We start from the raw sequence: 22,828 nt of genomic DNA on the forward strand, positions 1-22,828 counted from the left end.
CACAAGATAAAATAAATCAATGGTGCGTGTTCTTCTGGTTCCCTACCCAAACTGCTCTGATGGCACACTGTGGAATTTCACCCCAAAATTGGATTTGTTTTCGAATTCTTTGTGGATCTAATCTGAGGGAAATATGTTTCTCTAATATGGTCATACATTGGGCAGGAGGTTAGGAAGTCAGCTCCACCTCATTTTGTGGGCAGTGAGCACATCCTCTCTTGAGAGCCATGTCTCTCCTATAGCAAGGCCGCTGAGTCTGTACATAGTCAGAGCTTTCTCAGTCACAGTGGTCAGGTATTCCCCCCTCTGTGTAGGGCCAAATAGCATTCTAGTTTGCTCTGTTTTTTTGTTAATTCTTTCCAGTGTGTCAAGTAATTATCTTTTTGTTTTCTCATGATTTGGTTGGGTCTAATTGTGCTGCTGTCATGGGGCTCTGTAGGGTGTGTTTGTGAACAGAGCCCCAGGACCAGCTTGCTTAGGGGACTCTTCTCCAGGTTCATCTCTGTAGGTGATGGCTTTGTTGTGGAAGGTTTGGGAATCCCTTTTAGGTGGTTATAGAATTTAACTGCTCTTTTCTGGATTTTGATAATTAGTGGGTATCGGCCTAATTCTGCTCTGCATGCATTATTTGGTGTTCTACGTTGTACACTGAGGATATTTTTGCAGAATTCTCAGAGTCTCAATTTGGTGTTTGTCCCATTTTGTGAAGTCCGGACTCCAGACCTCACAACCTAAAGGGCTGGGCTCTATGACTGATTCTTCTCTCTCTCTCTCTCTCTCCCTACCCCCTCCTCTCTCTCCCTACCCCATCATCTCTCTCCCTACCCCCTCTCTCTCTCCCTACCCCCCCTCTCTCTCCCTACCCCTCTCTCTCTCTCTCTCCTACCCTACCCATCTCTCTCTCCCTACCCCCTCTATCTCTACCCCTACCTTCTCTCTCTCCCTACCCCCCCCTCCATATCTCCCCCTCCCTCTCTCCCTACCCTCTCCTTTTCTCTCTACCCCCCTCTCTCTCCCCACCCCCCCCTCTCCCCCTACCCTCCCTCTCTCTCCCTACCCCCCTCTCTCTCCCTACCCCCTCTATCTCTCCCTACCCATCTCCCTCCCCCTACCCTCTCCCTCTCTCTCTCTCCTCTCTCTCTCCATCTCTCTCTCTACCCATCTCTCTCTACCCTCTCTCTCCCTACCCACCTCTCTCTCCCTACCCCCCTCTCTCTCCCCTACCCATCCTCTCTCCTTTCTCTCCATTACCCACCCTCTCTCTCCCCACCCCTCCTTCTCCCTACCTCTCCCTCTCTCCCTACCCCTCCTCTCTCTCTCCATCTCTCCCCTCTCTCCCTACCCCCCTCTCTCTCTTTCTTTAACTCCCTCCCCCCTGTCCTCCAGGTGGGCCGGGCTCAGGGAAGGCTGTGCAGTGTGAGAGGATGGAGGAGAGGTTCGGGCTGCGTCGTCTGTCTCCTGGTGACATCCTGTGTTCTGAACTACAATCTCATAGTGAGAGAGGACGTTACCTACAAGACCTGCTGGAGAGGGGGAGATTCTACCTGAGGTAACACACAGACAGACACAGAGGACCGACAGACACACACACCTCACTTCTAAAAATGTCCTTACTTCAAAAGTGTGTGTTTTAAGGTCTAGTAGTACAAAACAAAGCCATGTCCAAAAACTTGCAGCATTTCTCAGACAGACAGAGATCAGTGTATGTAAGATAGAGCTGCTGCTTCTCTCACCACTGACCCTGGGGGAACTTTAACATCACTGACCCTGGGGGGGGACAGAACCTTTAACATCACTGACCCTGGGGGACCCTGGGGGGGGGACAGAACCTTTAACATCACTGACCCTGGACCCTGGGGGGGGGGGGACAGAACCTTTAACATCACTGACCCTGGGGGAGGGGGGGTACAGAACCTTTAACATCACTGACCCTGGGGGAGGGGGGGGTACAGAACCTTTAACATCACTGACCCTGGTGGGGGACGGGGACAGAGCCTTTAACATTACTGACCCTGGGCCTCTGGAGGAGGGGGGGACAGAACCTTTAACATCACTGACCCTGGGCCCCTGGGGGGACGGGGACAGAGCCTTTAACATTACTGACCCTGGGCCTCTGGAGGAGGGGGGGACAGAACCTTTAACATCACTGACCCTGGGCCCCTGGGGGACGGGGACAGAGCCTTTAACATTACTGACCCTGGGGGGACGGGGACAGAGCCTTTAACATCACTGACCCTGGGGGGGACGGGGACAGACCTTTAACATCACTGACCCTGGGACCCTGGTGGGGGACGGGGGGGACCCTGGTGGGGGACGGGGACAGAGCCTTTAACATTACTGACCCTGGTGGGGGACGGGGACAGACCTTAACATCACTGACCCTGGGGGGACGGGGACAGAGCCTTTAACATCACTGACCCTGGTGGGGGACGGGGACAGAGCCTTTAACATCACTGACCCTGGTGGGGACGGGGACAGGACTGACCCTGGTGGGGACGGGGACAGAGCCTTCAACATCACTGACCCTGGTGGGGGACGGGGGGCCTTTAACATCACTGACCCTGGTGGGGGACGGGGACAGAGCCTTTAACATCACTGACCCTGGTGGGGGACGGGGACAGAGCCTTTAACATCACTGACCCTGGTGGGGGACGGGGACAGAGCCTTTAACATCACTGACCCTGGTGGGGGACGGGGGGCCTTTAACATCACTGACCCTGGGCCCCTGGGGGACGGGGGAACCTTTAACATCACTGACCCTGGTGGGGACGGGGACAGAGCCTTTAACATCACTGACCCTGGTGGGGGACGGGGACAGAGCCTTTAACATCACTGACCCTGGTGGGGACGGGGACAGAGCCTTTAACATCACTGACCCTGGTGGGGGACGGGGACAGAGCCTTTAACATCACTGACCCTGGTGGGGACGGGGACAGGGACCCTGGGGGATAGAACATTACTGACCCTCACGGGGACATCACTGACCCTGGGCCCCTGGGGGGACGGGGACAGAGCCTTTAACATTACTGACCCTGGTGGGGGGGGGCCTTTAACATCACTGATGGGGACGGGGACAGAGCCTTTAACATCACTGACCTGGTCTTTAACATCACTGACCCTGGTGGGGGACGGGGACAGAGCCTTTAACATTACTGACCCTGGGGGGATAGAACCTTTAACATCACTGACCCTGGTGGGGACGGGGACAGAGCCCCTGACCCTGGGGGGAGAACCTTTAACATAGACCCTGGTGGGGACGGGGACAGAGCCTTTAACATTACTGACCCTGGGCCTCTCAACATCACTGACCCTGGGGGAGGGGGGACAGAACCTTTAACATCACTGACCCTGGTGGGGGGGGAGAGCCTTAACATTACTGACCCTGGGGGGTCAACATCACTGGGGGACGGGGACAGAGCCTTTAACATCACCCTGGGGGGGACGGGGACAGAGCCTTTAACATCAACCTGGTGGGGGACGGGGACAAGCCTTTAACATCACTGACCCTGGGGGGGACAGAGCCTTTAACATCAACCCTGGTGGGGACGGGGACAGAGCCTTTAACATCACTGACCCTGGTGGGGGACGGGGGGCCTTTAACATTACTGATACAGAACCTTAACATCACTGATCAGAACCTTTAACATCACTGACTGGGCCCTGCGGGGGGGGGGAGAACCTTTAACATCACTGACCCTGGGCCCCTGGGGAACAGAACCTTCAACATCACTGACCCTGGGCCCCTGGGGGGGAGACAGAACCTTCAACATCACTGACCCTGGGGGGGAGATAGAACCTTCAACATCACTGACCCTGGGGGGTGGAGAGGAACCTTCAACATCACTGACCCTGGGGGGGAGATAGAACCTTCAACATCACTGACCCTGGGGGGGGGGGAGATAGAACCTTCAACATCACTGACCCTGGGGGGGGGGGGGGAGATAGAACCTTCAACATCACTGACCCTGGGGGGGGGAGATAGAACCTTCAACATCACTGACCCTGGGCCCCTGGGGGGGAGATAGAACCTTCAACATCACTGACCCTGGGGGGGATAGAACCTTCAACATCACTGACCCTGGGGGGGACCTGGGGGGGATAGAACCTTCAACATCACTGACCCTGGGGGGATAGAACCTTCAACATCACTGACCCTGGGGGGGGAGATAGAACCATCACTGACCCTGGGGGGAGATAGAACCTTCAACATCACTGACCCTGGGGGGGGGAGATAGAACCTTCAACATCAACCCTGGGGGAGATAGAACCTTCAACATCACTGACCCTGGGGGGGGAGATAGAACCTTCAACATCACTGACCCTGGGGGGGGGGGGGGGATAGAACCTTCAACATCACTGACCCTGGGGGGGATAGAACCTTCAACATCACTGACCCTGGGGGGGAGATAGAACCTTCAACATCACTGACCCTGGGGGGGGGGGGGAACCTTCAACATCACTGACCCTGGGGGGGAGAGACAGGTTCTGTCTCAGAAGACTGTGGTGGTCTGTTAAGCACTCTGGTGTCTGTATCTGTGTGTTCGTGCAGGGTCACAAGCAATGCATTACTCCAGGGTTAAGGATACTGTACCATGACAAGGTCACAAGCAGTAGACTAACACACTAGGGTCTTGGGCTCACACACACACACGGGTGTGGAGACACAGTGAAAACTACAGCTATACTCAGTTCAGCTCTACCGTGATGATCAACTCTACCATGCTCAGCTCTACCATGCTCAGCTCTACCATGCTCAGCTCTACCATCCTCTGCTCTACCATCCTCTGCTCTACCATGCTCTGCTCTACCATGCTCTGCTCTACCACGATCAGCTCTACCATGCTCAGCTATACAATACCATGCTCAGCTCTACCACATGCTCAGCTCTACCATGCTCAGCTCTAACATGCTCTGCTCTACCACGATCAGCTCTACCACGCTAGCCACGCTCAGCTCTACCATGCTCAGCTCTACCATGCTCTGCTCTACCATGCTCAGCTCTACCATGCTCTGCTCTACCATGCTCAGCTCACCATGCTCTGCTCTACCACGATCAGCTCTACCATGCTCAGCTCTACCATGCTCTGCTCTACCACGATCAGCTCTAACATGCTCAGCTCTAGCTCTACCACAAAGGGCTGTATTGTTGTCATGGTGCTGGATGAGAAATTCTAAGATGTTGACATGATCAAAGGGTACAGTATAGTTGCCGAGCAATGCAGCTGTAAAGGATAACTATGGGAACTACTTTCAATATCAGGCATCTGACTGTTGGTGTTTGTTTGTGCCGCAGGACACGATGCTGGAGCTGCTATGTGAGTGTGTGACGTTATCTCTGCGGCACGGGAGGGGCGTACTGTAACCAACTTCCCCGAGACCTACAACAAGCTCTGGAGTATGAAGCTAAGGTACAGAGAGATGATGGGGGAAGGAGAGGAGAGGAGATGAGGGGAGAGGATGGGGGAGGGGAGGGGAGAGGATGGGGGGAAGGAGGGGAGAGGATGGGGGAAGGAGAGGAGAGGAGGGAGGGAGGGAGGGAGGGATCAAGGGAGGTTAGGGAGGGAGGGAGGGAGGGAGGGAGGGAGGGAGGGAGGGAGGGAGGGAGGGAGGGAGGGAGGGAGGGAGGGAGGGAGGGAGGGAGGGAGGGCAGGTTACTGGATGGAGGGAGGGAGGGTGGGGGGGCTGGAGGGTGAGGGGAGGAGGAGAGAACATTATAGAAAGAAGCATCATATTGAATCTTGGCTACGTGAAAGGGACTCCAAAATGACACAATAACTATGAGGTTAAAGTGCAGAGCTTCCGTTTGAATGTTTTCAGCTGTACAACTGACTAGGTGGCCCCGTTCCCCTTTCTATTCTCATCTACAATGAAAGGGACTCCAAAATGACACAATACGTTATTTATTCATTTCTATTGGGCACAAAATCACAACCAAAACAAACAGCAAATGCACCCAACAGATGTGTAGAGTCACAAGCTTGATGTCGTCATTGCGTGCTAGGAATACTAGACTTGAGACTACTTTAATACACATTCATTTAGTTCATTTGTCCCAATACTTTGGGTCTCCTAGAATGGGGGTACTTAGTATAAAAAGTGCTGTCATTTATAAATGGCTGATAGTCATGCTGGAGTACAGAGCCAAGACAACTAAACGTGTCAACTGTCCCAATACTTTGGGAGCTCACAGTTGTTCTTTCTCTGTCTCTCTGTCTCTCTGTCTCTCTGTCTGTCTCTGTCTCTGTCTCTCTCTCTCTCTCTCTGTCTGTCTGTCTGTGTCTCTCTCTCTGTCTGTCTGTCTGTCTCTCTCTCTCTCTCTCTGTCTGTCTGTCTGTCTGTCTCTCTCTCTCTCAGATGGGGAGCCCAGTGCTGTGGTGCTGTTGGACTGTTCCCCTGACACTATGTTCTCCAGGCTACAGTGTCCTGTCCTGTCCCGCTCCGCCCCCCAAGCCACAGGCAGCCACCAAGAGAGAGACAGACACAACAGCAGGAGGGTAGAGGGATTCAACAGCAACTGCCAACCTGTGACATCACACTACCAACCCAAGAGGCTCCTACACAAGGTGAGTCAGGTGCTACGGTCTGGTTCTCTACCCTTTATCCGAAAGTGTACACTTGTTCACTTCCCTTCACTGACTTCAAATGATGGAATCTTCCTCTCTACACACACCTCCAATACTTTTAGATTTGTGAGTGAGGGAGTGGTGTGAGGTAGTGTGTGAGATAATGGGTGAGGGAGTGGTGTGAGGTAGTGTGTGAGATAATGGGTGAGGTAGTGTGTGAGGGAGTGTTGTGAGGTAGTGGGTGAGGTAGTGGGTGAGGTAGTGGTGTGAGGTAGTGTGTGAGATAATGGGTGAGGTAGTGGGTGAGGGAGTGGTGTGAGGTAGTGGGTGAGATAATGGGTGAGGGAGTGGTGTGAGGTAGTGGGTGAGGGAGTGGTGTGAGGGAGTGGGTGAGGTAGAGTGGTGTGAGGTAGTGTGTGAGGGAGTGGTGTGAGGTAATGGGTGAGGGAGTGGGTGAGGTAGTGGTGTGAGGTAGTGGTGTGAGATAATGGGTGAGATAATGGGTGGGGTAGTGGTGTGAGGTAGTGTGTGAGATAGTGGTGTGAGGTAGTGTGTGAGATAATGGATGAGGTAGTGGGTGGGGTAGTGGTGTGATGTAGTGTGTGAGATAATGGGTGAGGTAGTGGGTGAGGAAGTGTGTGGGGTAGTGGTGTGAGGTAGTGTGTGAGATAATGGGTGAGGTAGTGGTGTGAGGGAGTGGTGTGAGGTAGTGGGTGAGGGAGTGGGTGAGGGAGTGGGTGGGGTAGTGGGTGGGTAGTGGGTGAGGTAGTGTGTGAGATAATGGGTGAGGTAGTGGGTGAGGAAGTGTGTGAGGTAGTGGGTGAGGAAGTGGGTGAGGTAGTGTTGTGAGGTAGTGTGTGAGATAATGGGTGAGGTAGTGGGTGGGGAGTGGTGTGAGGTAGTGTGTGAGATAATGGGTGAGGAAGTGTGTGGAGTAGTGTGTGAGTAGTGGGTGAGATAATGGGTGAGGTAGTGGGTGAGGTAGTGGGTGAGGTAATGTGTGGGGTAGTGGGTGAGGTAGTGGTGTGAGATAATGGGTGAGGTAATGGGTGAGGAAGTGTGTGGGGAGTGGTGTGAGGTAGTGTGTGAGATAGTGGTGTGAGATAATGGGTGAGGTAGTGGTGGGGTAGTGGTGTGATGTAGTGTGTGAGATAATGGGTGAGGTAGTGGGTGGGGATGTGTGGGGTAGTGTGTGGGGTAGTGGTGTGAGGTAGTGTGTGAGATAATGGGTGAGGTAGTGGGTGTGAGATAATGGGTGAGGTAGTGGTGAGATAGTGGGTGAGGTAGTGTGTGAGATAATGTGTGGGGTAGTGTGTGAGATAATGGGTGAGGTAGTGGGTGAGGTAGTGGGTGGGGTAGTAAACAAATGTACACTTCAAGAGAAAGGAGGTATCGCAAAACGAACACATCAACACTCAAAACGTGACCAGATGGAAGCCACTCCTCAGTAAAAGGCACATGACAGCCCGCTTGGAGTTTGCCAAAAGGCACCTAAAGACTCTCAGACCACGAGATACAAGATTCTCTAGTCTGATGAAACCAAGATTGAACTCTTTGGCCTAAATGCCAAGCGTCACGTCTGGAGGAAACCTGGCACCGTCTCTACAGTGAAGCATGGTGGTGGCAGCATCATGCTGTGGAGATGTTTTTCAGCTGCAGGGACTGGGAGATAGTCAGGATGGGGGAAAGATGGTGGAGCAAAGTACAGAGAGATCCTTTGGAAAACCTGCTCCAAAGTGCTCAGGACCTCAGACTGGGGTGAAGGTTTATCTTCCAACAGGACAACGACCCTTAGCACACAGCCAAGACAACGCAGGAGTGGCTTATGGACAAGTCTCTGAATGTCCTTGAGTGGCCCAGCCAGAGCCCGAACTTGAACACAATCTATCATCTCTGGAGAGATCATCTCTGGAGAGTCCTGAAAATAGCTGTGCAACGATGCTCCCCATCCAACCTGACAGAGCTTGAGAAGATCTGCAGAGAAGAATGGGAGAGCGATTTCTCACCACGGAATCATTTTCCTTAAAGAGTCCGATGAGAAGGATATCCTGCTTTCACTGGAACAGGCCCAGATCCATGCCTTTCACTGGAACAGGCCCATATCCATGCCTTTCACTGGAACAGGCCCAGATCCACCCCTTTCACTGGAACAGGCCCAGCTTTCACTGGAACAGGTGAGATCCACTCCTTTGTGGAACAGGTAGATCCACCCCTTTCACTGGAACAGGCCCAGATCCACTCCTTTCACTGGAACAGGCCCAGTTTCACTGGAACAGGCCCAGATCCATGCCTTTCACTGGAACAGGCCCAGATCCACCCCTTTCACTGGGAACAGGCCCAGATCCACTCCTTTCACTGGAACAGGCCCAGATCCAGTCCTTTCACTGGAACAGGCCCAGATCCACCCCTTTCACTGGAACAGGCCCAGATCCAGTGGGTTTCACTGGAACAGGCCCAGGTCCAGTCACTGGAACAGGCCCAGATACTCCATTCACTGGAACAGGCCCAGATCCAGGATTCACTGGAACAGGCCCAGATCCACGTTCACTGGAACAGGCCCAGATCCATGCCTTTCACTGAACAGGCCCATATCCATGCCTTTCACTGGAACAGGCCCATATCCATGCCTTTCACTGGAACAGGCCCAGATCCATACAAATTTCACCGGAAAGGCCCAGGTCCATGCCTTTCACTGGAACAGGCCCATATCCATGTTTCACTGGAACAGGCCCATATCCATGCCTTTCACTGGAACAGGCCCATATCCATGCCTTTCATTGGAACAGGCCCAGATCCATACCTTTCACCGGAACAGGCCCAGGTCCATGCCTTTCACTGGAACAGGCCCATATCCATGCCTTTCACTGGAACAGGCCCAGACCCATACCTTTCACCGGAACAGGCCCAGGTCCATGCCTTTCACTGGAACAGGCCCATATCCATGCCTTTCACTGGAACAGGCCCATATCCATGCCTTTCATTGGAACAGGCCCAGATCCATACCTTTCACCGGAACAGGCCCAGGTCCATGCCTTTCACTGGAACAGGCCCATATCCAGTTTCACTGGAACAGGCCCAGACCCATACCTTTCACCGGAACAGGCCCAGGTCCATGCCTTTCACTGGAACAGGCCCATATCCATGCCTTTCACTGGAACAGGCCCAGACCCATACCTTTCACTGGAACAGGCCCAGATCCATACCTTTGAACAGGCCCAGGTCCAGCCTTTCACTGGAACAGGATATCCATCTTTCACTGGAACAGGCCCAGACCCATACCTTTCACCGGAACAGGCCCAGGTCCATACCTTTCACTGGAACAGGCCCAGGTCCATGCCTTTCACTGGAACAGCCCAGGTCCATACCACCGGAACAGGCCCAGGTCCATACCTTTCACCGGAACAGGCCCAGGTCCATACCTTTCACTGGAACAGGCCCAGACCCATACTTTCACCGGAACAGGCCCAGGTCCATACCTTTCACTGGAACAGGCCCAGGTCCATGCCTTTCACCGGAACAGGCCCAGGTCCATACCTTTCACTGGAACAGGCCCAGACCCGTACCTTTCACCGGAACAGGCCCAGGTCCATACCTTTCACTGGAACAGGCCCAGGTCCATGCCTTTCACTGGAACAGGCCCAGGTCCATGCCTTTCACTGGAACAGGCCCATATCCATGCCTTTCACTGGAACAGGCCCATATCCATACCTTTCACTGGAACAGGCCCAGGTCCATGCCTTTCACCGGAACAGGCCCAGGTCCATACCTTTCACTGGAACAGGCCCAGGTCCATACCTTTCACCGGAACAGGCCCAGGTCCATACCTTTCACTGGAACAGGCCCAGATCCATGCCTTTCACTGGAACAGGCCCAGGTCCATGCTTTCACTGGAACAGGCCCAGGTCCATGCCTTTCACTGGAACAGGCCCATATCCATACCTTTCACTGGAACAGGCCCAGGTCCATGCCTTTCACTGGAACAGGCCCAGGTCCATGCCTTTCACTGGAACAGGCCCATATCCATACCTTTCACTGGAACAGGCCCAGGTCCATGCCTTTCACCGGAACAGGCCCAGGTCCATACCTTTCACTGGAACAGGCCCAGACCCATACCAGACTGGAACAGGCCCAGGTCCATACCTTTCACTGGAACAGGCCCAGGTCCATGCCTTTCACTGGAACAGGCCCATATCCATACCTTTCACTGGAACAGGCCCAGGTCCATGCCTTTCACTGGAACAGGCCCATATCCATACCTTTCACTGGAACAGGCCCAGTCCATGCCTTTCACTGGAACAGGCCCATATCCATGCCTTTCACTGGAACAGGCCCATATCCATACCTTTGCTTGAAGAAAAGACACCGGAAAAGGAGACGCAGATCGGGATCCTTCTGAGAATCCGTAGGCGAGCGAGTAAACTCCCACTGCCTTCCATTCTGCTTGCTAACGTGCAATCGTTAGAAAATAAAATTGATGACCTGCAATTAAGATTATCCTACCAACGGGACATTAGAAACTGTAACATCTTATGTTTCACCAAATGTGGCTGAACAAAGAAACGGACAATATTGAGCTGGCGGAATTTTCCATGCACCGGCAGAACAGAGATGCTACCTCTGGTAAGATTAGGGTGGGGTGTGTGTCTTGTCACTAACAGCTGGTTCGCAATGTCTAATATTAAAGAAGTCTCGAGGTATTGCTCGAGGTAGAGTATCTCATGATAAGCTGTAGACTACACTATCCACCAAGAGAGTTCCTATCTGTATTATCCGTAGCCATCTATTTACCACCACAAAGCGATGCTGGCACTAAGACCGCTCTCAACCAACTCTATAAGGCCATAAGCAAGCAATCAGTCAATCAAATGTATTTATAAAGCCCTTCTTACATCTGCTGATGTCACAAAGTGCTGTACAGAAACTCAGCCTAAAACCCCAAACAGCAAGCAATGCAGGTGTAGAAGCACATTTCTGACGGCTTACCGAGCTTCTACACCAACATAAGCAAGGAAGAAAATGCTCACCCAGACGCTCCTAGTGGCCGTTGACTTTAATGCAAGCAAACTTGAATCAGTTTTACCAAATTTTCACCAGCATGCCACGTGCAACTAGCGGGGAAAGAAATCTAGACAACCTTTACTCCACACACAGATGCATACAAAGCTCTTCTCCGCCCTCCATTTGGCAAATCTGACCATAATTCCATCCTCCTGATTCCTGCTTACAAGCCAAAACTAAAGCAGGAAGTACCAGTGACTCACTCAATATAGAAGTGGTCAGATGAAGCAGATGCTAAACTACAGGACTGTTTTGCTGTCACAGACTGGAACATGTTCCGGGATTCTTCCAATGGCATTGAGGAGTACACCACCTCAGTCCCAGGCTTCATCAATAAGTGCATCGATGACGTCATCCCCACAGTGACTGTAACATACCCCATATCCCAACCAAAAGCCATGGATTACATGCAACATCCACATCGAGCTAAAGGCTAGAGCTGCCGTTTAAGGAGTGGGAGACTAATCCGGACCTTAAAAGAAATCCTGCTATCCCAGGATTAAGAATGCCTACTACACTGGCTCTGATGCCCAGATGTGGCAGGGTTTGAAAACTATTACGGACTACAAAGGGAAACCCAGACGTGGAGCTGCCCAGTGACACAAGCCTACCAGATGAGCTAAATGCCATTTATGCTTGCTTCGAGGCAAGCAACACTAAAGCATGCACGAGAGCAACAGCTGTTCTGGATGACTGTGTGATAACGCCCGGTGGCCGATGTGAACAAAACCTTTAAACAGGTCAACATTCACAAAGCCGCTGGGCCAGACGGATTACCAGGACGTGCACTCTGAGCATGCTGACCAACTGTCAAGTGTCTTCACGGACAATTTACATTTACATTTACATTTACATTTAAGTCATTTAGCAGACGCTCTTATCCAGAGCGACTTACAAATTGGTGAATTCACCTTCTGACATCCAGTGGAACAGCCACTTTACAATAGTGCATCTAAATCATTAAGGGGGAGGGGGGTGACAGGATTACTTATCCTATCCTAGGTATTCCTTGAAGAGGTGGGGTTTCAAGTGTTTCCGGAAGGTGGTGATTGACTCCGCTGTCCTGGCGTCGTGAGGGAGTTTGTTCCACCATTGGGGGCCAGAGCAGGAACAGTTTTGACTGGGCCGGGAACTGTACTTCCTCAGTGGTAGGGAGGCAAGCAGGCCAGGGGTGGATGAACGCAGTGCCCTTGTTTGGGTGTAGGGCCTGATCAGAGCCTGAGGTATGCCATGCCGTTCCCCTCACAGCTCCGTAGGCAAGCACCATGGTCTTGTAGCGGATGCCTTCAACTGGAAGCCAGTGGAGAGAGCGGAGGAGCGGGGTGACGTGAGAGAACTTGGGAAGGTTGAACACCAGACGGGCTGCGGCGTTCTGGATGAGTTGAGGGGTTTGATGGCACAGGCAGGGAGCCCAGCCAACAGCGAGTTGCAGTAATCCAGACGGGAGATGACAAGTGCCTGGATTAGACCTGCGCCGCTTCCTGTGTGAGGCAGGGGCGAGCGGATGTTGTAGAGCATGAACCTACAGGAACGGGCCACCTTTGATGTTAGTTGAGCAGGGTGTTGTCCAGGATCACGCCAAGGTTCTTAGCGCTCTGGGAGGAGGAAACAATGGAGTTGTCAACCGTGATGGCGAGATCATGGAACGGGCAGTCCTTCCCCGGGAGGAAGAGCAGCTCCGTCTTGCCGAGGTTCAGCTTGAGGTGGTGATCCGTCATCCACACTGATATGTCTGCCAGACATGCAGAAGATGCGATTCGCCACCTGGTCATCAGAAGGGGAAAGGAGAAGATTAATTGTGTGTCGTCTGCATAGCAATGATAGGAGAGACCATGTGAGGTTATGACAGAGCCAAGTGACTTGGTGTAAGAATAGGAGAGGGTAGAACAGAGCCCTGGGGACACCAGTGGTGAGAGCGCGTGGCGAGGAGACAGATTCTAACGCCACCTGGTTCGCGACCTGTCAGGTAGGACGCAATTAAAGAAGTCTCGAGATGCCCAACTCGGAGAGGGTGGAGAGAGGATCTGATGGTTCACAGTGTAGACTACATAGGTCTAGAAGGATGAGAGCAGAGGAGAGAGAGTTAGCTTTAGCAGTGCGGAGCGCCTCCGTGATACAGAGAAGAGCAGTCTCAGTTGAATGACTAGTCTTGAAAGACTGATTTGGATCAAGAAGGTCATTCTGAGAGAGATAGCGGGAGAGCTGGCCAAGGACGGCACGTTTAAGAGTTTTGGAGAGAAAAGAAATAAGGGATACTGGTCTGTAGTTGTTGACATCGGAGGGATCGAGTGTAGGTTTTTTCAGAAGGGGTGCAACTCTTGCTCTCTTGAAGACGGAAAGTAGCCAGCGGTCAGGGATGAGTTGATGAGCGAGGTGAGGTAAGGGAGAAGATCTCCGGAAATGGTCTGGAGAAGAGAGGAGGGGATAGGGTCAAGCGGGCAGGTTGTTGGGCGGCCGGCCGTCACAAGAAGCGAGATTTCATCTGGAGAGAGAGGGGAGAAAGAGGTCAGAGCACAGGGTAGGCAGTGTGAGCAGAAAGCGGTGCTCGTTTGACTTAGCAAAAGGATCGGATGTCGTCGACCTTCTTTTCAAAATGGTTGACGAAGTCATCTGCAAGGGAGGAGGGGGGAGGGGGAGGAGGATTCAGGAGGGAGGAGAAGGTGGCAAAGAGCTTCCTAGGGTTAGAGGCAGATGCTTGGAATTTAGAGGGAAGAAAGTGGCTTTAGCAGCAGAGACAGAGGAGGAAAATGTAGAGAGGAGGGAGTGAAAGGATGCCAGGTCCGCAGGGAGGCGAGTTTTCCTCCATTTCCGCTCGGCTGCCCGGAGCACTGTTCTGTTACGCAGTGAGTTCCAGCCACGGAGCGGGAGGGAGGACCGAGCCGGCTGGAGGATAGGGGACAAGAGAGTCAAAGGATGCAGAAAGGGAAGAGAGGAGGGTTGAGGAGGCAGAATCAGGAGATAGGTTGGAGAAGGTGAGCAGAGGGAAGAGATGATAGGATGGAAGAGGAGAGAGTAGCGGGGGAGAGAGAGCGAAAGGTTGGGACGGCGGATACCATCCAAGGGCAGTGTGGGAAGTGTTGGATGAAAGCGAGAGGGAAAAGGATACAAGGTAGTCATCGGAGACTTGGAGGGGAGTTGCAATGAGGTTAGTGGAAGAACAGCATCTAGTAAAGATGAGGTCGAGCGTATTGCCTGCCTTGTGAGTAGGGGGAAGGTGAGAGGGTGAGGTCAAAAGAGGAGAGGAGTGGAAAGAAGGAGGCAGAGAGGAATGAGTCAAAGGTAGACGTGGGGAGGTTAATCGCCCAGGACTGTGAGAGGTGAGCCGTCCTCAGGAAAGGAGCTTATCAAGGCATCAAGCTCATTGATGAACTCTCCGAGGGAACCTGGAGGGCGATAAATGATAAGGATGTTAAGCTTGAAAGGGCTGGTAACTGTGACAGCATGGAATTCAAAGGAGGCGATAGACAGATGGGTAAGGGGAGAAAGAGAGAATGACCACTTGGGAGAGATGAGGCGGTGCCACCACCCCGCTGACCAGAAGCTCGGGGTGTGCGAGAACACGTGGGCGGACGAAGAGAGAGCAGTAGGAGTAGCAGTGTTGTCTGTGGTGATCCATGTTTCCGTCAGTGCCAAGAAGTCGAGGGACTGGAGGGAGGCATAGGCTGAGATGAACTCTGCCTTGTTGGCCGCAGATCGGCAGTTCCAGAGGCTACCGGAGACCTGGAACTCCACTGGGACCACCAGATTAGGGTGGCTGCGGCCACGCGGTGTGGAGCGTTTGTATGGTCTGTGCAGAGAGGAGAGAACAGGGATAGATAGACACATAGTTGACAGGCTACAGAAGAGGCTACGCTAATGCAAAGGAGAATTTCAACCTCTCCCTGACTGAGTCTGTAATACCTACATGTTTCAAAGAGACCACCATAATCCCTGCACCCAAGGAAGCAAAGTTAACCTGCCTAAATGATTATGACCCTGTGGCACTCACGTCAGCAGCCATGAAGTGCTTTGAAAGGTTGGTCATGTCTCACATCAACCCATCATCCCAGAAACATTAGACCCACTTCAATTCACGTACTGCCCCAAAAGATCCACAGATGATGTAATCTCAATCGCACTCCACAAAGCCTTTCTCACCTGGACAAAGGGAACACCTATGTGAGAATGCTGTTCATCGACTACAGCTCAGCGTTCAACACCATAGTACCCTCAAAGCTCATCACCAAGCTAAGGACCCTGGGACTAAACACTTCCTCTGCAACTGGATCCTGGACTTCCTGACAGGCCTCCCCAGGTTGTAAGGGTATGGCAACAACATGTCTGCCATGCTGCCATGTGCCTTCTTAAAAGTTCATTTGTGGAATCAGTTGTGTTGTGACAAGGTAAGGGTGGTATACAGAAGATAGCCCTATCTGGTAAAAGACCAATTCCATGTTAGGGAAAGAACAGCTCAAATAAGCAAAGAGAAATGACAGTCCATCGTTGCTTTAAGACATGAAGGTCAGTCAATGAGGAAAATTTCAAGAACTTTGGAAGTTTCTTCAAGTGCAGTCGCAAAAACCATAAAGCTTTATAATGAAACTGACTCTCATGAGAACCACCACAGGAAAGGAAGACCCAGAGTTACCTCTGCTGCAGAGGATAAGTTCATAAGAGTTACCAGCCTCAAAAATTGCAGCCCAAATAAATGCTTCACAGAGTTCAAGTAACAGACACATCTCAACATCAACTATTCAGAGGAGGCTGTGTGAATCAGGCCTTCATGGTTGAATTGCTGCAAAGAAACCACTATTAAAAAGGACACCAATAAGAAGAAGAGACTTGCTTGGGCCAAGAAACACGAGCAAATTGTATTTATCACATGCCGCCGAATAGAACAGGTGTATGTATACATGTATACATGTATATATATACTTACAGTGCTTACTTACGAGCCGTTATTAACCATTAAGTGTTAAGTAAAAAATAGAAAATAAAAGTAACAAATAATTCAACAGCAGCAAAATAGACAGACCGGTGGAAATCTGTCCTTAGTTCTGATGAGTCAACATTTGAGATTTTTGGTTCCAACCGCTGTCTCTTTGTGAGACACAGAGTAGGTGAACGGATGGTCTCCGCATGTGTGGTTCCCACCGTGAAGCATGGAGGAGGAGGTGTGATGTTGTTGCGGTGCTTTGCAGGTGACACTTTCTGATTTATTTAGAATTCAAGGCACACTTAACCAGCATGTCTCATCGCAGTCGGTGATCAGGCCTACCACTGTTGTGTCTTCAGCAAACTTGATGATGGTGTTGGAGTTGTTCGTGGCCACGTAGTCGTGGGTGAAACTAAGCACACACCCCTGAGGGGCCCCCATGTTGAGGGTCCCCTGTTGTCCAGGTGGGAAAGGGCAGTGTGGAGTGTGATTGCGTCATCTGTGGATCTGTTGGGGTGGTATGTGAATTAGAGTGAGTCCTGGGTGTATGGGATGATGGTGTTGATGTGAACCATTACCAGCCTTTCAAAACATTCATAATTACAGATGTGATGCTGCGGTGCGATAGTCATTTACAGTCGCTAGGTTACCTTGGGAACAGGGACAATGGTGTTCAGCTTGAAACATGTTGGGACAAGGAAAGATGAATGAAGACAATTGCCAGCTGGTCTGTGTATGCTTTGAGAACCTGGTATTCTGGCCCTGTGATTGTTAACCCGCTTAAATGTTTTGCTCACATTGGCCACGCAGAGCGAGACACAGTCATCCTTAGTTGGATATAGAGCTCTCAACGTGAAAAATATTCTCTGTTAATATGAAATAGCGCCAATAGTGTACAGTCACTAAGTAGTATCATGTTTATTTTACAGTTATAAGAAATGTGAAATCTTATAGTAAGTAATTTCATGCCCTATTGTCCCACATTTGTTGAATAGGAAAATAAATCAGATTGTTTTTTAAATTAATATTTTCTTCATATTTATACTATATACTTGAGCTTGTGTCCTAAAAAGTGAATGTAACTATTTTGACCAGAAGGTGAGTTCCAGACCTTTCTAAAATAACGAAACATCAACAGTTATCGTTTATGTTTATTCTCATAAAAAAATAATTACTTTAGGGTCTGTTTCGGCAGAAATCTAAATGTTGCCCTATTATTCAAGAGGTTAAAAGGTGCCTTGCATTGAATCCTAATCTTTGTTTGTTTCATGTGTTTTCCCCCAGATTGATGCCGAGAGGTCTCCTGAAGAGGTGTTTGCTCAGATCTGTCAGGCCATGGACTCCTGCTAGAGGAACCCACGCATCTCTACATCATCACTACCACCACCCCAGAGATCTAACTACTACCACCACCCCAGAGGTCTATCTACTACCACCACCCCAGAGGTCTATCTACTACCACCGCCCCAGAGGTCTAACTACTACCACCACCCCAGAGGTCTATCTACTACCACCGCCCCAGAGGTCTATCTACTACCACCGCCCCAGAGGTCTATCTACTACCACCACCCCACCCCAGAGGTCTAACTACTACCACCACCCCAGAGGTCTAACTACTACCACCACCCCAGAGATCTATCTACTACCACCACCCCAGAGATCTATCTACTACCACCACCCCAGAGTCTATCTACTACCACCACCCCAGAGGTCTATCTACTACCACCACCCCAGAGGTCTATCTACTACCACCACCCCAGAGTCTATCTACTACCACCACCCCAGAGTCTATCTACTATCTACTACCACCGCCCCAGAGGTCTAACTACTACCACCACCCCCACCCCAGAGGTCTAACTACTACCACCACCCCAGAGGTCTATCTACTACCACCAACCCAGAGATCTATCTACTATCTACCACCACCCCAGAGGTCTATCTACTACCACCACCCCAGAGGTCTATCTACTACCACCACCCCAGAGGTCTATCTACTACCACCACCCCAGAGATCTATCTACTACCACCACCCCAGAGATCTATCTACTACCACCACCCCAGAGGTCTATCTAACTACTACCACCACCCCAGAGGTCTAACTACTACCACCACCCCAGAGAGATCTATCTACTACCACCACCCCAGAGGTCTATCTACTACCACCACCCCCATCTACTACCACCACCCCAGAGGTCTATCTACTACCACCACCCCAGAGGTCTAACTACTACCACCACCCCAGAGATCCACTACCACCACCCCAGAGGTCTATCTACTACCACCACCCCAGAGGTCTAACTACTACCACCACCCCAGAGGTCTAACTACTACCACCACCCCAGAGATCTATCTACTACCACCACCCCAGAGGTCTATCTACTACCACCACCCCAGAGGTCTAACTACTACCACCACCCCAGAGATCTATCTACTACCACCACCCCAGAGGTCTAACTACTACCACCACCCCAGAGGTCTATCTCTCTACCACCACCCCAGAGATCTATCTACTACCACCACCCCAGAGGTCTAACTACTACCACCACCCCAGAGGTCTAACTACTACCACCACCCCAGAGGTCTATCTACTACTACCACCACCCCAGAGGTCTATCTACTACCACCACCCCAGAGGTCTAACTACTACCACCACCCCAGAGGTCTAACTACTACCACCACCCCAGAGGTCTAACTACTACCACCACCACCCCAGAGGATCTAACTACTACCACCACCCCAGAGGTCTAACTACTACCACCACCCCAGAGGTCTAACTACTACCACCACCCCAGAGGTCTAACTACTACCACCGCCCCAGAGATCTATCTACTACCACCGCCCCAGAGGTCTATCTACTACCACCACCCCAGAGATCTAACTACTACCACCCCCAGAGGTCTATCTCTAGAGGTCTACTACCACCACCCCAGAGGTCTATCTACTACCACCACCCCAGAGGTCTATCTACTACCACCACCCCAGAGGTCTAACTACTACCACCACCCCAGAGGTCTTCTATCTACTACCACCACCCCAGAGGTCTATCTACTACCACCACCCCAGAGATCTATCCCCACCACCCCAGAGATCTATCTACTACCACCACCCCAGAGATCTAACTACTACCACCACCCCAGAGATCTAACTACTACCACCACCCCAGAGGTCTATCTACTACCACCACCCCAGAGGTCTATCTACTACCACCACCCCAGAGGTCTATCTACTACCACCACCCCAGAGGTCTAACTACTACCACCACCCCAGAGGTCTAACTACTACTACCACCACCCCAGAGGTCTAACTACTACCACCACCCCAGAGGTCTAACTACTACCACCACCCCAGAGGTCTATCTACTACCACCACCCCAGAGGTCTAACCTACTACCACCACCCCAGAGGTCTATCTACTACCACTACCCCAGAGGTCTATCTACTACCACCACCCCAGAGATCTATCTACTACCACCCCCCAGAGATCTATCTACTACCACCACCCCAGAGATCTAACTACTACCACCACCCCAGAGATCTAACTACTACCACCACCCCAGAGATCTACCACCACCCCAGAGGTCTAACTACTACCACCACCCCAGAGATCTAACTACTACCACCACCCCAGAGATCTATCTACTAACTACACCACCCCAGAGATCTAACTACTACCACCACCCCAGAGGTCTATCTACTACCACCACCCCAGAGGTCTATCTACTACCACCACCCCAGAGGTCTAACTCTAACTACTACAGAGGTCACCACCACCCCAGAGGTCTATCTACTACTACCACCACCCCAGAGGATCTACTACTACCACCACCCCAGAGGTCTATCTACTACCACCACCCCAGAGATCTATCTACTACCACCACCCCAGAGATCTATCTACTACCACCACCCCAGAGGTCTATCTACTACCACCACCCCAGAGGTCTATCTACTACCACCACCCCAGAGGATCTATCTACTACCACCACCCCAGAGATCTATCTACTACCACCACCCCAGAGATCTAACTACTACCACCACCCCAGAGATCTAACTACTACCACCACCCCAGAGATCTAACTACTACCACCACCCCAGAGATCTAACTACTACCACCACCCCAGAGATCTATCTACTACCACCACCCCAGAGATCTATCTACTACCACCACCCCAGAGGTCTATCTACTACCACCACCCCAGAGATCTATCTACTACCACCACCCCAGAGGTCTAACTACTACCCCAGAGATCTATCTACTACCACCACCCCAGAGGTCTAACTACTACCACCACCCCAGAGGTCTAACTACTACCACCACCCCAGAGATCTAACTACTACCACCACCCCAGAGGTCTATCTACTACCACCACCCCAGAGATCTATCTACTACCACCACCCCAGAGGTCTACCACTACTATCTCTACTACCACCACCCCAGAGGTCTATCTACTACCACCACCCCAGAGATCTAACTACTACCACCACCCCAGAGGTCTATCTACTACCACCACCCCAGAGATCTATCTACTACCACCACCCCAGAGATCTAACTACTACTACCACCACCCCAGAGATCTATCTACTACCACCACCCCAGAGATCTAACTACTACCACCACCCCAGAGGTACCACCACCCCAGAGGTCTATCTACTACCACACCCCAGAGGTCTGTTCCCAGGGCTCTGAATCTCCTCCTCAGATGCATCCCAAATGGACACCTATTTCCTGCATAGTGCACTACCTTCTACCAGAGCCATATGTGCAAAAAGTAGCACTACTACCACCACCCCAGAGATCTAACACTACCACCACCCCAGAGATCTAACTATACCACCGCCCCAGAGATCTAATAGGGCTCTGGTCTAAAGTAGCGCACTATATAGGGAATAGGGTGCTATAGGGCTGTGGTCTAAAGTAGTGCACCATATAGAGGAATAGGGCTCTGGTCTGTAGTAGTCTAACTATATAGGGAATAGGACTCTGGTCTATAGTAGTGCACTATATAGGGAATAGGGCTCTGGTCTATAGTAGTGTACTATATAGGGAATAGGGCTCTGGTCTATAGTAGTGCACTATATAGGCGATAGGGCTCTGGTCTATAGTAGTGCACTATATAGTGAATAGGGCCCTGGTCTAAAGTAGTGCACTATATAGGGAATAGGGCTCTGGTCTATAGTAGTGCACTATATTGGAAATAGGGCTCTGGTCTAAAGTAGTGCACTATATAGGGAATAGGGTTCTGGTCTATAGTAGTGCACTATATAGGCGATAGGGCTCTGGTCTAAAGTAGTGTACTATATAGGGAATAGGGCTCTGGTCTATAGTAGTGCACTATATTGGAAATAGGGCTCTGGTCTAAAGTAGTGCACTATATAGGGAATAGGGTTCTGGTCTAAAGTAGTGTACTATATAGGGAATAGGGCCCTGGTCTACAGTAGTGCACTATATAGGGAATAGGGCTCTGGTCTATAGTAGTGCACTATATAGGGAATAGGGCCCTGGTCTACAGTAGTGCACTATATAGGGAATAGGGCTCTGGTCTATAGTAGTGCACTATATAGGGAATAGGGCCCTGGTCTACAGTAGTGCACTATATAGGGAATAGGGTGCCATTTGGGATGCAGGCTTCTCCTTGCCTGTATCAACTCTGCTACTCTGAAGAGACCCGGCCACAAGACTCTCACTTTTACTCTCAGACACACACCGACATTTAGAAATAGAAATCACTGAAATGCACGGTCTTGGAAGTACATCATATATCTATGCTGCAATGGGAACAACTCTTGTATTTGTAATTTGTAGCTGTCGTGGTTCAAAATAAATAACTAGATGCGTAAACGCTGATGGCATTTCGTGTTGAATAAAGTAACTCTCCTTATATATTTTCAAAGCATTTTTCCGTGATAAATAGTATTATATTATATTATGCTTGCAACTAAACAAAACAAAATGTCAATAAGGTGTGTAAAATGTGTTTATCCTCCACTAAACCACTGCTTGGACACTAAAGAGGCTTTAACTTAGCATTAATTAACACTTTACTAATGATAGTGGTGACATTAGTTTCAGTATAATATTGTACAGTACCGCCGCAGTCTATCCCAATCTGTTGAAAGCACAGTAACGCTGCCTGTGTGTGTGTGTGTGTGTGTGTGTGTGTGTGTGTGTGTGTGTGTGTGTGTGTGTGTGTGTGTGTGTGTGTGTGTGTGTGTGTGTGTGTGTGTGTGTGTGTGTGTGTGTGTGTGTGTGTGTGTGTGTGAATCTCATGAATCATCTTGTTCTATGACCCCAATAA

At 51.0% G+C, this 22,828-nt stretch overlaps 1 protein-coding gene across 1 annotated transcript; it reads left to right on the forward strand.

Moving 5' to 3' along the window:
• Positions 1–6,367: 6,367 nt before the first annotated feature.
• On the forward strand, positions 6,368–18,066 carry LOC135558314 (adenylate kinase isoenzyme 5-like). The gene is made up of 2 exons (XM_064992050.1): positions 6,368–6,563; positions 17,821–18,066. The coding sequence occupies exons 1-2, from the start codon at positions 6,402–6,404 to the stop codon at positions 17,884–17,886; spliced, it is 228 nt and encodes a 75-aa protein (XP_064848122.1). The 5' UTR covers positions 6,368–6,401; the 3' UTR covers positions 17,887–18,066.
• Positions 18,067–22,828: the final 4,762 nt, after the last annotated feature.

This window comes from Oncorhynchus masou, chromosome 17, assembly GCF_036934945.1.
Source record: "Oncorhynchus masou masou isolate Uvic2021 chromosome 17, UVic_Omas_1.1, whole genome shotgun sequence".
Classification (NCBI taxonomy): domain Eukaryota; kingdom Metazoa; phylum Chordata; class Actinopteri; order Salmoniformes; family Salmonidae; genus Oncorhynchus; species Oncorhynchus masou.